The 13,686-nt window shown below is 40.2% G+C and overlaps 1 protein-coding gene across 1 annotated transcript in view; it reads right to left on the bottom strand.

Annotated features, from left to right (window-relative positions):
- Nucleotides 1–13,686, bottom strand: part of prima1 (proline rich membrane anchor 1) — a 42,007-nt gene that overhangs the window by 27,574 nt on the left and 747 nt on the right. The window contains exon 2 of the mRNA XM_034195044.1: nt 13,097–13,238. Coding sequence (XP_034050935.1) covers nt 13,097–13,238 — 142 coding nt within the window. The remainder of the gene's footprint in view (nt 1–13,096; nt 13,239–13,686) is intronic.

Here is a 13,686-nt window from a genome sequence, read left to right as displayed (position 1 = left end):
TTTTTTTTTCATGGTCTGAGAGTCCTTCAGGAGCCTTTTGGCAAACTCCAAGTGGGCTGCCATGTGCCTTTTTCTAAGGACTGGCCACTGTACCGTACAGGCCTGATTGGTGGATTGCTGTAGAGATGGTAGTCCTTCTGGAAGGTTCTCGTCTCTCCGCAGAGGAATGCTGGAGCTCTGACAGAGTGGCCATATGGTTCTTGGTCACCTCCCTGACTAAGGCTCTTCTCCTTGATTCCATTTATGGATGATGGAGGCCACTGTGCTCTTTGGGACCTTCATAGCAGCAGAAATGTTTCTGTACATTTCCCCAGATTTGTACCTCGAGACAATCCTGTGCTCTGACATGCACTGTCAACTGTGGGACCTTATGTATATACATCATCTTTCCAAATCATTTAGATTTCCAATCTCCAATTAACTGAATTTACCCCAGGTCAATTAAGCTGTAGAAACATTTCAAGGATGATCAGTACACCTGAGCTCAATTTTGATCTTCATGGCAAAGGCTGTGAATACTTATGTACACGTGATTTCTTAGTTTTATAATTGTTATTTTTAATTAATTTGCAAAATCTTGCAAAAACTTGAGGGGTGCTGGAAAGAGGAATGGGCAAAACAGCCCAAAGATAGGTGTGCCAAGCTTGTGGCAGCATATTCAAGAAGACTTGAGGCTGTAATTACTGCCAAAGGTGCATCAACAAAGCATTGAGCAAAGGGTGCGAATACTTACGTACATGTGATTTCATAGTTTTTTATTTTCAATAAATTTGCAAAATCTCAAAAACCTTTTTTCACATTGTCATTATGGGGTATTGTGTTTGAGGAAAAATTGAATTTCATCATTTTGGAATAAGGCTATAACATAACAAATTGTGGAAAAAGTGCTGTGAATACTTCTGGATGCACTGTATACACCACACTAACATTCAATGTGACATTAAGCTCTCAAGAGAGTATTATCAGGAGCAAGTGAGCTTTCCTGAGGGTTCCCTGGAAGTACAGTTGATGTACATTTTGATGAGGATGGATGAACAACTGAACTGAGAGATCCTCCGAGATATGGATTCTGAGGCACTTGAAGCTGGAAACACATTCCACCTCAGACCCATATATTATATGCAGCTAGGGGACTGTTATTTATTTTTCTTTGTTTTTCAGTTCTAGATGGTGCCGTTTGATCCAGGTCACCATATGGTCAACCTCCTTCCTGCAAACTGACTCAATTCTCTTAATTGTTCATGTCGAACACCATGGTGTCATCTGCAAACATGTTTATAGTATTATGGTCTCACAAAACTCCACAGTAATTGCCTCTGTCCAGTTTCTCCTAGCATTTGACCTGACTCTACTTATTCATGCTGATTTGCACAATTCAAACTGTGCACAACACCATGAGTGCCAGGGAAGTGCATTCTTTCCTGCTTTCTGAAAAAGGAAGAAGCTGTGCCCTTGCCTGTTCTGTATGTGGGTGATTCTTTAACTACGGGCACTATTGGCCTTGTAAATGTAATTTCCACCACACCATTACCTTACAATATAAAGCGCCTTGGGGCAACTGTTTGTTGTGATTTGGCGCTATATACATGTGCTCTGATGTCACTGTTTATGTCCATAGAAACTACCCAAACAATCTTTCATACAAACTGTTTAAAGGGACATTACAGTGTTGTGGTGGAAATTACGGCAATAGTGTGGGACAACTACATTTTGTTTAAAAAAATCACAACAGTTGTATGACATTGAATACCCCAATTATGTTTTGATTATTTTACTGATATTTTATTCAGAGATATTTTAAAACATTAGAAAAAACGTTTCTTTACCATTCATTTTTATCATTGAAGATCAAAAGTCTGGGTGTGGGACAAGCACAAAACGGCAATATTTGCATATAATGATGCTGAGAAAAGGTGAAAAAGTCATCATAGACTACTAGAACAAATTTCTTAACACACTTTCATTGTAAAGATAACTATAAAAGTGTGAAATTTCCCATTTTTTCTGTTTTTCATACAATATGTTCAAAGGACATAATAAGTGCCCGTAGTCTAAGAATCACCCATGTGTAAAGGTTCAACGTCCCAACCTGACACCATGAATCATTTAAGGGTGCCGTCAGCCTTCCTTACACCAGCACCCTTGTCCACACCAATTACTCTTGCAGGAAGTGCCTGCTCTTTCCACATTAGATCTGTAGGGTAAGACCACTCACTTGGAATGTTGTATAATAGTATGTGCAGCATCAGCAACTTTGTGCCTGTGATGCAAAACTCCCTCTAATCCTTCTGCAGCAACTGATCCTTCTTCAGTATCTATCTATCTATCTATCTATCTATCTATCTATCTATCTATCTATCTATCTATCTATCTATCTATCTATCTATCTATCTATCTATCTATCTATCTATCTATCTATCTATCTATCTATCTATCTATCTATCTATCTATCTATCTATCTATCTATCTATCTATCTATCTATCTATCTATCTATCTATCTATCTATCTATCTATCTATCTATCTATCTATCTATCTATCCCTTTAAAGGATAATCTGAACCACTTTTAGCAGGCATGCTTACTCGACAGTGAAAAATTCTCAGTTTTTCAGACTTTTAGCAGATAAAGTCTGTCATTGTCCCAGTTTTTCCATGCACGCCGTGCTCATTCCTTGCATTTTTAAACAGTACATTTTACAGCTAAACTTCAGCTTCAACAATACTGCAAATTTGGCTCATGAAGGATCATTATGATAATTAGGTGTCTGCATGTTTTAAAGTGAGAAAGATCTCATTTAGGTGAATTATTCACGATGCCTCCACCATCTGAAAACATTTTCATGTAAAGTAAAAGAAAAGAATTAAAAATAGGTGTTTATCATATTTAGTATAATAAAATACTGTTTGCAAAGGTATTAAAGCCCCAATTGTGACAACAACTGTACAACTGGACATGCAAAACCAAACCAGAGCATAGTCATGACAGCATCTCTGTTGTAATACTATTCACATCCTTGGGCTTTTACACATTTTAATTTTTTACTCTGTTTCGAAGACAAAAAGTAATTCAGGCTTCTCTATATTAATTTTTTTTAAATGATCCCCTTTAAACTCAAAGTGAAAATAAATCTTTACAACTTGATATGAATTAAATAAAAATATCAAAGCCAAAATGACAGGTTGCACAAGTAACATCACCCTTTAGTATAACACAAGAAAATCATTGCTTTTACAGGGCAGGTGATGGTCTAGTGGTTAAGCATTGGGCTTGAGACCAGAGCATCCTTGGTTCAAATCCCACCTGACTGGAAAATCAATCAGTTGTTCCCGGTGTGTAGTGGGCGCCTTGTATGGCAGCACCCTGACACTGGGGTGAATGTGAGGCATTATTATAAAGCGCTTTGAGTGTCTGATGCAGATGGAAAAATGCAGCCCATTTACCATTTAGAGTTGGTTTTCTTCAGACAAGTCAGAGGATAGAACATGATCATTTCCAAATGTCTTGGACTTCATTCACATCAGTTATTAGGAAATACTGCATGGTAAACCTGTATGGAGCCGGCAATTCTCAAAAACTAGGTGATTGCGCAAGAAGGGTGTGAGAATGAATGAATGGTAAGTAAAATGGACGGCATTAAAATAGCACTTTTCAATTCAGTTTCAATTCAATTTATTTAATTTATATAGTACCAAATCACAACAAAGTTACCTCAAGGCGCTTCACACAAGAAAGGCCCAATCTTACCAACCACGTGGGCACAAAGTCATTCAAGAGGTTTTTATTCACTATATGAAATTGTCGTCGGGTCAACAGTTTACATACTACCATCCATTGTTAGCTGTATCATGTACATTACAATTTATTTATTTATTTTTATGTATTTCATACACGTATATTGCAACAAACAATTCTAAAATGTCATCAGCTGATCTATTGCACAAGGGAGCCCCTATGATGTATCAATTCTCTCCCATGTGTTATTAATGAGTTAGTATGTTCACTTAAAAAATATCACTTCTCCTTTATTAATATACAACTACATACACAAACAATCTTAAAATCTACTCAGCACTTATTTCCCAGATGATACCTATGGTGTAAGTATCAAGTGTCTGTCACGTATTATTAGAGGCATCATGTCGAACAGTCAATATTTACAAGAAACAATTCGGCTCATACTCCCCAAGGAGTACCTATGGTGTAAGTATTGTCCATAAGTTATTCTAATCACCCAGGGGAAAATCACTTATGCTTTATGCAAATATCAAAACAAATATGCAAATATCAAAACAACCTTAACCCCTTAACGCCCATCGTCGCATATATGCTACAATCTCTGACTCAAATATGCAATTTACCAAATTGACCTGTATGCCTGTTGTCGCAAATTTGCAACATACCATCATTATTATTATAACATAAAGTCATTACCAGAATACCCAATATTACTATCTAGTTTTTATGCAAAAGTGAAATTAATAATCTCAACATTATTTACCATCTACTTAAAGGCAAAAACACACAAAAAACATTTTTTTTATATACAGCTATATAAATTTGGGCGTTAAGGGGTTAAAATCTACTCAGCAGTTTTACTTCCAAGGTGATGCCTGTGACATAAGTATTACGAGTCTACCATGTATTGTTAGATATATCATGTTCACTAGAAAATTCCCTTTTGTCTATTTTAATATGTAAATAATGTCAAGAAACAATTCTAAAATGTAATCAGCTCATCAACTCTACAGGGCATACCTCTGGTGTAAATATAAATTTGCTGCCATGTTGTTAATAGATTAGTGTGATCGCTGGGAAAAGAAAAACTTAGTTACTGTGCTTACAAGAAAGAATAATATAAAAATATAACGCAATGCTACAATACCCTCAGCATTGCATTCTTTATAATTTGCAATTGTTTAATTGGTATCCCAGTGCAATGTGTGTGTGTGTGTGTGTATATATCAATCAATCAATCAATCAATCAATTTTTTTATATAGTGCCAAATCACAACAAACAGTTGCCCCAAGGCGCTTTATATTGTAAGGCAAGGCCATACAATAATTATGTAAAACCCCAACGGTCAAAACGACCCCCTGTGAGCAAGCACTTGGCTACAGTGGGAAGGAAAAACTCCCTTTTAACAGGAAGAAACCTCCAGCAGAACCAGGCTCAGGGAGGGGCAGTCTTCTGCTGGGACTGGTTGGGGCTGAGGGAGAGAACCAGGAAAAAGACATGCTGTGGAGGGGAGCAGAGATCGATCACTAATGATTAAATGCAGAGTGGTGCATACAGAGCAAAAAGAGAAAGAAACAGTGCATCATGGGAACCCCCCAGCAGTCTACGTCTATAGCAGCATAACTAAGGGATGGTTCAGGGTCACCTGATCCAGCCCTAACTATAAGCTTTAGCAAAAAGGAAAGTTTTAAGCCTAATCTTAAAAGTAGAGAGGGTGTCTGTCTCCCTGATCTGAATTGGGAGCTGGTTCCACAGGAGAGGAGCCTGAAAGCTGAAGGCTCTGCCTCCCATTCTACTCTTACAAACCCTAGGAACTACAAGTAAGCCTGCAGTCTGAGAGCGAAGCGCTCTATTGGGGTGATATGGTACTACGAGGTCCCTAAGATAAGATGGGACCTGATTATTCAAAACCTTATAAGTAAGAAGAAGAATTTTAAATTCTATTCTAGAATTAACAGGAAGCCAATGAAGAGAAGCCAATATGGGTGAGATATGCTCTCTCCTTCTAGTCCCCGTCAGTACTCTACCTGCAGCATTTTGAATTAACTGAAGGCTTTTTAGGGAACTTTTAGGACAACCTGATAATAATGAATTACAATAGTCCAGCCTAGAGGAAATAAATGCATGAATTAGTTTTTCAGCATCACTCTGAGACAAGACCTTTCTGATTTTAGAGATATTGCGTAAATGCAAAAAAGCAGTCCTACATATTTGTTTAATATGCGCTTTGAATGACATATCCTGATCAAAAATGACTCCAAGATTTCTCACAGTATTACTAGAGGTCAGGGTAATGCCATCCAGAGTAAGGATCTGGTTAGACACCATGTTTCTAAGATTTGTGGGGCCAAGTACAATAACTTCAGTTTTATCTGAGTTTAAAAGCAGGAAATTAGAGGTCATCCATGTCTTTATGTCTGTAAGACAATCCTGCAGTTTAGCTAATTGGTGTGTGTCCTCTGGCTTCATGGATAGATAAAGCTGGGTATCATCTGCGTAACAATGAAAATTTAAGCAATACCGTCTAATAATACTGCCTAAGGGAAGCATGTATAAAGTGAATAAAATTGGTCCTAGCACAGAACCTTGTGGAACTCCATAATTAACTTTAGTCTGTGAAGAAGATTCCCCATTTACATCAACAAATTGTAATCTATTAGACAAATATGATTCAAACCACCGCAGCGCAGTGCCTTTAATACCTATGGCATGCTCTAATCTCTGTAATAAAATTTTATGGTCAACAGTATCAAAAGCAGCACTGAGGTCTAACAGAACAAGCACAGAGATGAGTCCACTGTCCGAGGCCATAAGAAGATCATTTGTAACCTTCACTAATGCTGTTTCTGTACTATGATGAATTCTAAAACCTGACTGAAACTCTTCAAATAGACCATTCCTCTGCAGATGATCAGTTAGCTGTTTTACAACTACCCTTTCAAGAATTTTTGAGAGAAAAGGAAGGTTGGAGATTGGCCTATAATTAGCTAAGATAGCTGGGTCAAGTGATGGCTTTTTAAGTAATGGTTTAATTACTGCCACCTTAAAAGCCTGTGGTACATAGCCAGCTAACAAAGATAGATTGATCATATTTAAGATCGAAGCATTAAATAATGGTAGGGCTTCCTTGAGCAGCCTGGTAGGAATGGGGTCTAATAAACATGTTGATGGTTTGGATGAAGTAACTAATGAAAATAACTCAGACAGAACAATCGGAGAGAAAGAGTCTAACCAAATACCGGCATCACTGAAAGCAGCCAAAGATAACGATATGTCTTTGGGATGGTTATGAGTAATTTTTTCTCTAATAGTTAAAATTTTGTTAGCAAAGAAAGTCATGAAGTCATTACTAGTTAAAGTTAATGGAATACTCAGCTCAATAGAGCTCTGACTCTTTATCAGCCTGGCTACAGTGCTGAAAAGAAACCTGGGGTTGTTCTTATTTTCTTCAATTAGTGATGAGTAGAAAGATGTCCTAGCTTTACGGAGGGCTTTTTTTATAGAGCAACAGACTCTTTTTCCAGGCTAAGTGAAGATCTTCTAAATTAGTGAGACGCCATTTCCTCTCCAACTTACGGGTTATCTGCTTTAAGCTACGAGTTTGTGAGTTATACCACGGAGTCAGGCACTTCTGATTTAAAGCTCTCTTTTTTAGAGGAGCTACAGCATCCAAAGTTGTCTTCAATGAGGATGTAAAACTATTGACGAGATACTCTATCTCACTTACAGAGTTTAGGTAGCTACTCTGCACTGTGTTGGTATATGGCATTAGAGAACATAAAGAAGGAATCATATCCTTAAACCTAGTTACAGCGCTTTCTGAAAGACTTCTAGTGTAATGAAACTTATTCCCCACTGCTGGGTAGTCCATCAGAGTAAATGTAAATGTTATTAAGAAATGATCAGACAGAAGGGAGTTTTCAGGGAATACTGTTAAGTCTTCAATTTCCATACCATAAGTCAGAACAAGATCTAAGATATGATTAAAGTGGTGGGTGGACTCATTTACTTTTTGAGCAAAGCCAATAGAGTCTAATAATAGATTAAATGCAGTGTTGAGGCTGTCATTCTCAGCATCTGTGTGGATGTTAAAATCGCCCACTATAATTATCTTATCTGAGCTAAGCACTAAGTCAGACAAAAGGTCTGAAAATTCACAGAGAAACTCACAGTAACGACCAGGTGGATGATAGATAATAACAAATAAAACTGGTTTTTGGGACTTCCAATTTGGATGGACAAGACTAAGAGTCAAGCTTTCAAATGAATTAAAGCTCTGTCTGGGTTTTTGATTAATTAATAAGCTGGAATGGAAGATTGCTGCTAATCCTCCGCCCCGGCCCGTGCTACGAGCATTCTGACAGTTAGTGTGACTCGGGGGTGTTGACTCATTTAAACTAACATATTCATCCTGCTGTAACCAGGTTTCTGTAAGGCAAAATAAATCAATATGTTGATCAATTATTATATCATTTACCAACAGGGACTTAGAAGAGAGAGACCTAATGTTTAATAGACCACACAACTTGCACATGTTCAATAAAGCCCCTCGATCAATCAGTCACTCAGTCATAACAATATTTACATTTATGAGATTTAAACAAGAGAGGAAGTTAGCTTTGAGTTAGTGGAAGATAGCGTGCACGCTAACGTCCGCAAAATATCTTGTAAATCACTTCAGAGGTGTTGTCAGGTTACAAAAAACTGTGTTTCCAGTTTTAGAAGTGTTTATTTCTTACTAGCTTTTACATAATATATGACAAAAGGTTAAACACAAACAAAGCGCTTAACAGTTAGCTAGACCAGGAAGTGACTCACCATGCTAAAGTCTGCTAGATGTCTTGTAAATCACTCCACAGGTGTTATCGGGTTACAAAAACAGCGTTTTCCAGTTTTGGAAGTGTTTATTTCTCATTAGCTTTAACATAATATATGATAAAGGTGTTATATTTAGCCAAAAAAGAAGCAAAGTTAGCAGCTAGCACCACCAGGAATTGATGTCACCACGCTAACGTCTGCAAGATCATAACATAAAAACAGGAACAGAATGCGACTTTTAACCACTTAAAATACATCCAGGTTAGCCATCTTTGACCTTGTCCAAGGTCTGTGTCCCAAGAATGTTCCCTGTGAATTTGAAGACTCTGGCAGTAATAGGACTGGAGTTATACTGAGCACAGACAGACAGACAAGTGGACAGACGGACGGATGCAAAGTCTTCGCAGTACCTGATGGCCTCGGGTATTAACAATGACAGTGATTGATTAAAATCTTTCCAGTGCTGTCTGTTCACACTTTCATGATTAAGTGCGCCCACATAATATTAAGGACTCGCTGTGCGTGATTCTAAACAGCAGCAGTAATATCTCCAAAGGGCTGCATCATCAGCAAAGCCTGCCCCATATATCATCACAGTGTTCTTGAGATTTTGTGCAAATCATATCAACTTTCAGCGAGCAGGCTGGCAAAATCTATTAGTCAATTTGTCAGCGGATTGAGCATCTCAGAGTGGGACGACAAAGTGAGTGCAAGCGGGGAAACTGCTGCAACAGGCACTGCACCCACACAGAGAGCCCAGTTGGTTGATAAATCTGCTTATACGCACCCTTAATGCCTTGAGCTCAACTTCATATGAAGCTGAAACTCCTGGGCTGCTTCATTAGCCCTTTACTTCTATCTAATTAAAGCCCATTTATTTAAGTCATGTGTGTTTTAATCAGGAATCATCTGAGGGAAACCCCAACACTGCACCACTGAGTTTGGCAGAGCAGCAGGCGTGGATTTCACAGGCAGCTGGGTACTCCCCAAGGTCAGAGGCAGCATAAATTAGTCCTGTGTTCAGCTGTCAACATCCTGCCGGCTCCATCACATGCACAGATACACACATGCACAGCAGTGCCCATGCACGAGCGCCCACACACAATCCCAAGAGGCTTGATGGCGCTTTCTTTGTTGTGTGGGCCGCTGAAGAGGAGGTACTGCTGGCCCACAACCACCAGAGGGCACCCTGCCTGGAGTGCGGGCTCCAGGCACAAGAGGGCGCCGCCGCCTCACAGGAGCAGCCGGGGTGACCTGTGACAGCTGTCACCAATCATCAGATCTTCAATCGCATATCAGTAGGACGACATCTCCACTTCTTTGCCGAGATATCGCTATTCTTAGGAGGTAACGAGCTCAGCCAATTGAGTTGTCTTTCTGACAGCAGAATATTGTTGCTTTGTGTTTTTGACTGCAGAGTGAGTGCTTGCAGCTGGAGACCGAGTTGGACTTTTCTCCTACCTGTTGATAAGTAACCTTACTCCTGCATTTACCAGCTTTTTGATGAGAGGTGGAGGTGGATTTCCCACCATACGTGTTGCTGGGTGTAAACACACCTACATCTAACTGTTTTTGTTCCTCGCCAGCAGTACCAGATCCGACAAGCGGAGGCAGTGGCCACCTGGGAGTTCAGGACTTGGCGGCTCCAGTATTCCCGGGGTTCGGTGGCGGAGGAAATCGTGTGGTTCCGGTGCTGCTTTGGACAGACGTCTCTTATCTTCGAGCCTGCCCACATGACACGTTCTGTAAATTGACTTCATTACATACTATTGTGACCTGCCGTGTTTGTTGTGCTCATTCACAACAGTAAAGTGTTGTTATTTGACTTCCTCCATTGTCCGTTCATTTGCGCCCCCTGTTGTGGGTCCGTGTTCCTACACTTTCACAACATTCTTTCTTCTACAAAGCACAAAAGGAAACAAGTAAAAACAGTTACTCCTGCAGTCCAGATGACGGGGTTTCAAACCTGCAACCTACAGGCCAGATAAGAGCGATGAGCCCATAAGTAAGTTAGAGCCAGGGGTGTGGCTTATCATTATTTGCAACCTGTCCTGTGGTGCATAAAACCAGAAAAGGTGCTTGTTTATATACAAGAATGTACACCAAACTGTCGTTTTCTATATAAAATCGTTAGTAGCAAGATTAGAGGTACTAAACTGGTGGTCTGGGACCCAAATATCCAGTAATTTATGACCCGGACAGCGCCTTTTGATATTCATTATATACATCTAGTATGCAAGATACAACCTGGTCCCACGGCAAGTCGTGATTCAGAAGCATGAAATATACATTAATCTATTGGTTTGTGATATTGTGACGAAAAGCACCTCATTTTCATCACGGCAGCACGATTTCATTCTGTGATGGCTCCATGAAATGAAAAGTGAAGCTGGGGGGGGTGGTGGTTATGGTTAGGGTGAGGGGAAGGAGTAAGATTAGGTTATGGTTAAGGTTGGGGGTGGGAATAGGGTTAGGAATAGTGAGTTAAAAAAAGTCCCATCACGAAAATTTGACTCATTTCGTCACGGGAGCACGAAAAAACAACGTGAGACTGGCCTGGCAAGATAATAGATGAGGTTTGCATTTAAATACATGCCCTTCTAATTGGATGGACTGGTTGTCTGCCTGGGTGTTTGCCATTCAGGATCCAAGGTGGTTCCATGGTGTTGTGGACCTTCAGCGACTGTGCTTAAAGCTGGAGTGCCAGGAAGCATATTGAAGTTGAGACAATTGTTAGAATTTTGATGGGGACCAAAGTAATTTTGTTTGTTAGTGTGAATATAAAGGATTCCTGAAATATTAGTCTGAATGTGATTAACATTGATCCGTATTGAAGCAAATTCTGAATTATTGGCACGTGCCAAAAATTCGAAAGCCAGGATGCCATCGGGGTGATGTCGCAGGTCACATGGGGGGTTTCACCATTTCAAAGTGAGGAAGACCGGCGATATACACAGAAAATGCAAAGAAAAGATGTCATTTGGAGCGAGAGAAAAAGAGAAGATCGACAGTGAACATTGGGAACCAAAGAGATCGTTGGGAGCAACTGCGACAGGAGACTGGCAATCGAACTCACAAGGATTTTGCAGCACTGCTTTTGGACAGGTGAGTTGCCTGGTGACTGGTGTCTGACGGTGTACAGTTATGGTTATTATCTGATATCTAGGTCTATAAAACAATGATTTTTCAGCCGTTGAACATAAAAAGGGTGGGGGAATGGGACTGTTCGTTGGAGATTATTTTCTCAGATGCCAGATAACTTGTCTGTAACGCACTTCCGGCTTGAATTCGTCTGCAGGGTTTGACGTTTGCTGGGGCGAAATACGCAATGGATTTCCCTCAAATTATGTCTGTTCTCACGAATTAAAAATTCCAAAAAATTTTTAATGGGTTCTAAATATGATGTAGTTTATATATATTAAACTTCAGAATATATTTTATCTATTGAAGATTGCCGATATTCCAGCTTTAATTGCTTATTGTCAGACTCTCATGTAGATGCAACGCCCCTTTACCACATTTTAATTATTCCTAGGCTTTGGAAATGCGTAAACACTTAATGCTACCAACTCCCCACTACAGAAGGGGCGTGCCTTTAGAACACCCAACCAAGTCGCAACTCCTCCCTTCACCTGAAGCTAGATCCGCCCCTGACAAGATAACTCAAAAAAAAAAAAAAACACTATTGTGTTATATGATGCATGACTCGGGGGGGAAACAACAGGAAGACAGAGGACAGGAAGGAGAGGAACAGTAGTAGCCAGTAAACCAGTAGCAAGAAGTATTTCTGGTATTTATATTTATGTATTTATATTTATATTTGCAAATTGTTTTTACTTTCACTTTTGATAGTCTATGTGCTTCTTATCCTGTTATACAATACTGCTGGAACCTCATTTTCCCTGCGGGAGTCTTCCAAAGGGATTAATAAAGTTCTATCTAATGTAATCTAAATCTAATCTGTATGTGTCCAAATTAAAGTAGCACATAATGAGGACAAACTGATTAAAATCTGGTGAACTTTAATGCACCAGACCAATTGAGAAAGCAACTTTCTTTTATGCCACCACTAGAAACTGCTGCATGGTTTGTGAATGCTGGATGGATGATTGAAAATTAGGAGCAGGTGTAGTTGCAAGTGAAAAAGATGGAATTTTTCCATACTAACGGATATTCTCTGATAGTTTCTCAGTTATTATGTTTTAAAACTCACATAACGCGGTCACACCTCCACACAACACCTCGGAAAGGATTTTGTATAAATTTAGTCACAAATGAAAAAGAAAAGTGAGGGACATGGTCGAGTCCAGAGCGAATGAGACAGACTACTTCCACTACAGCAGGTGATCGGAAAGCGAGCGAGTGTGAAACACAAAAACAACACAAATGCAGAAAAGATGACGAGGACGCAGAATTACTCGGGTCACTGACGCCGACCCCCACAGGAGGTCAGAACCTGATGAGAAAACGGGCTTACAAACCACAATACATCTGAGACCGAGACAGGTGTGATGACTGGCTGTGTGAGGGAGGATGCTTACCTGTGGTACCAAGCAGCCGGGGAGGAGGCGGTGGGGGAGGTGGTGGAGGAAAAGGTGGGTATCTTTTACAGTGGCACGCCAGCTGGCACTCTTCACTAACTTTGTCCGCCACAGACCGCGAGCATGACCTCTGGAGATCTCCCTTATGGTGAGACGGAGAGAGCCAACGAAAGACAAGAGGGATGAGTGAGGATGCATGTGTGCAGGAAAAGGCACGGCTCCAGCAGTGGATATCCTCTCAGCATTCTTTTTATTTTTTCCCAACACAGGGGCTGCATGCACAGTAGTAGCACGTCTATGGCTGCTGCAAGAAACCACCCACCAGCAGAGTGGGCAGCAGGCTGCCCCGAGGAGTGTGCGTGGGTGGGTGGACTTGGAAACTCGAGTAGATCACATTACACATGAACCCTGGCTCAAAAAAACAAGCAAACAAAAACAACAACAGCTCCTCACTATCAGTAGGCTGCAGCAGCTTTGGGCACAGGTTCGAATCCTTCCCCGCCTTCTGCAGGGATCCTGCTGCTGCCACACACGCACACACGCGCACACGCACACACACACAGCAGGTGGCTGCTCACATCACAATACAA

Source organism: Thalassophryne amazonica, chromosome 19, assembly GCF_902500255.1.
Source record: "Thalassophryne amazonica chromosome 19, fThaAma1.1, whole genome shotgun sequence".
NCBI classification, from domain to species: domain Eukaryota; kingdom Metazoa; phylum Chordata; class Actinopteri; order Batrachoidiformes; family Batrachoididae; genus Thalassophryne; species Thalassophryne amazonica.
This window is presented reverse-complemented; position numbering and strand designations above follow the sequence as displayed.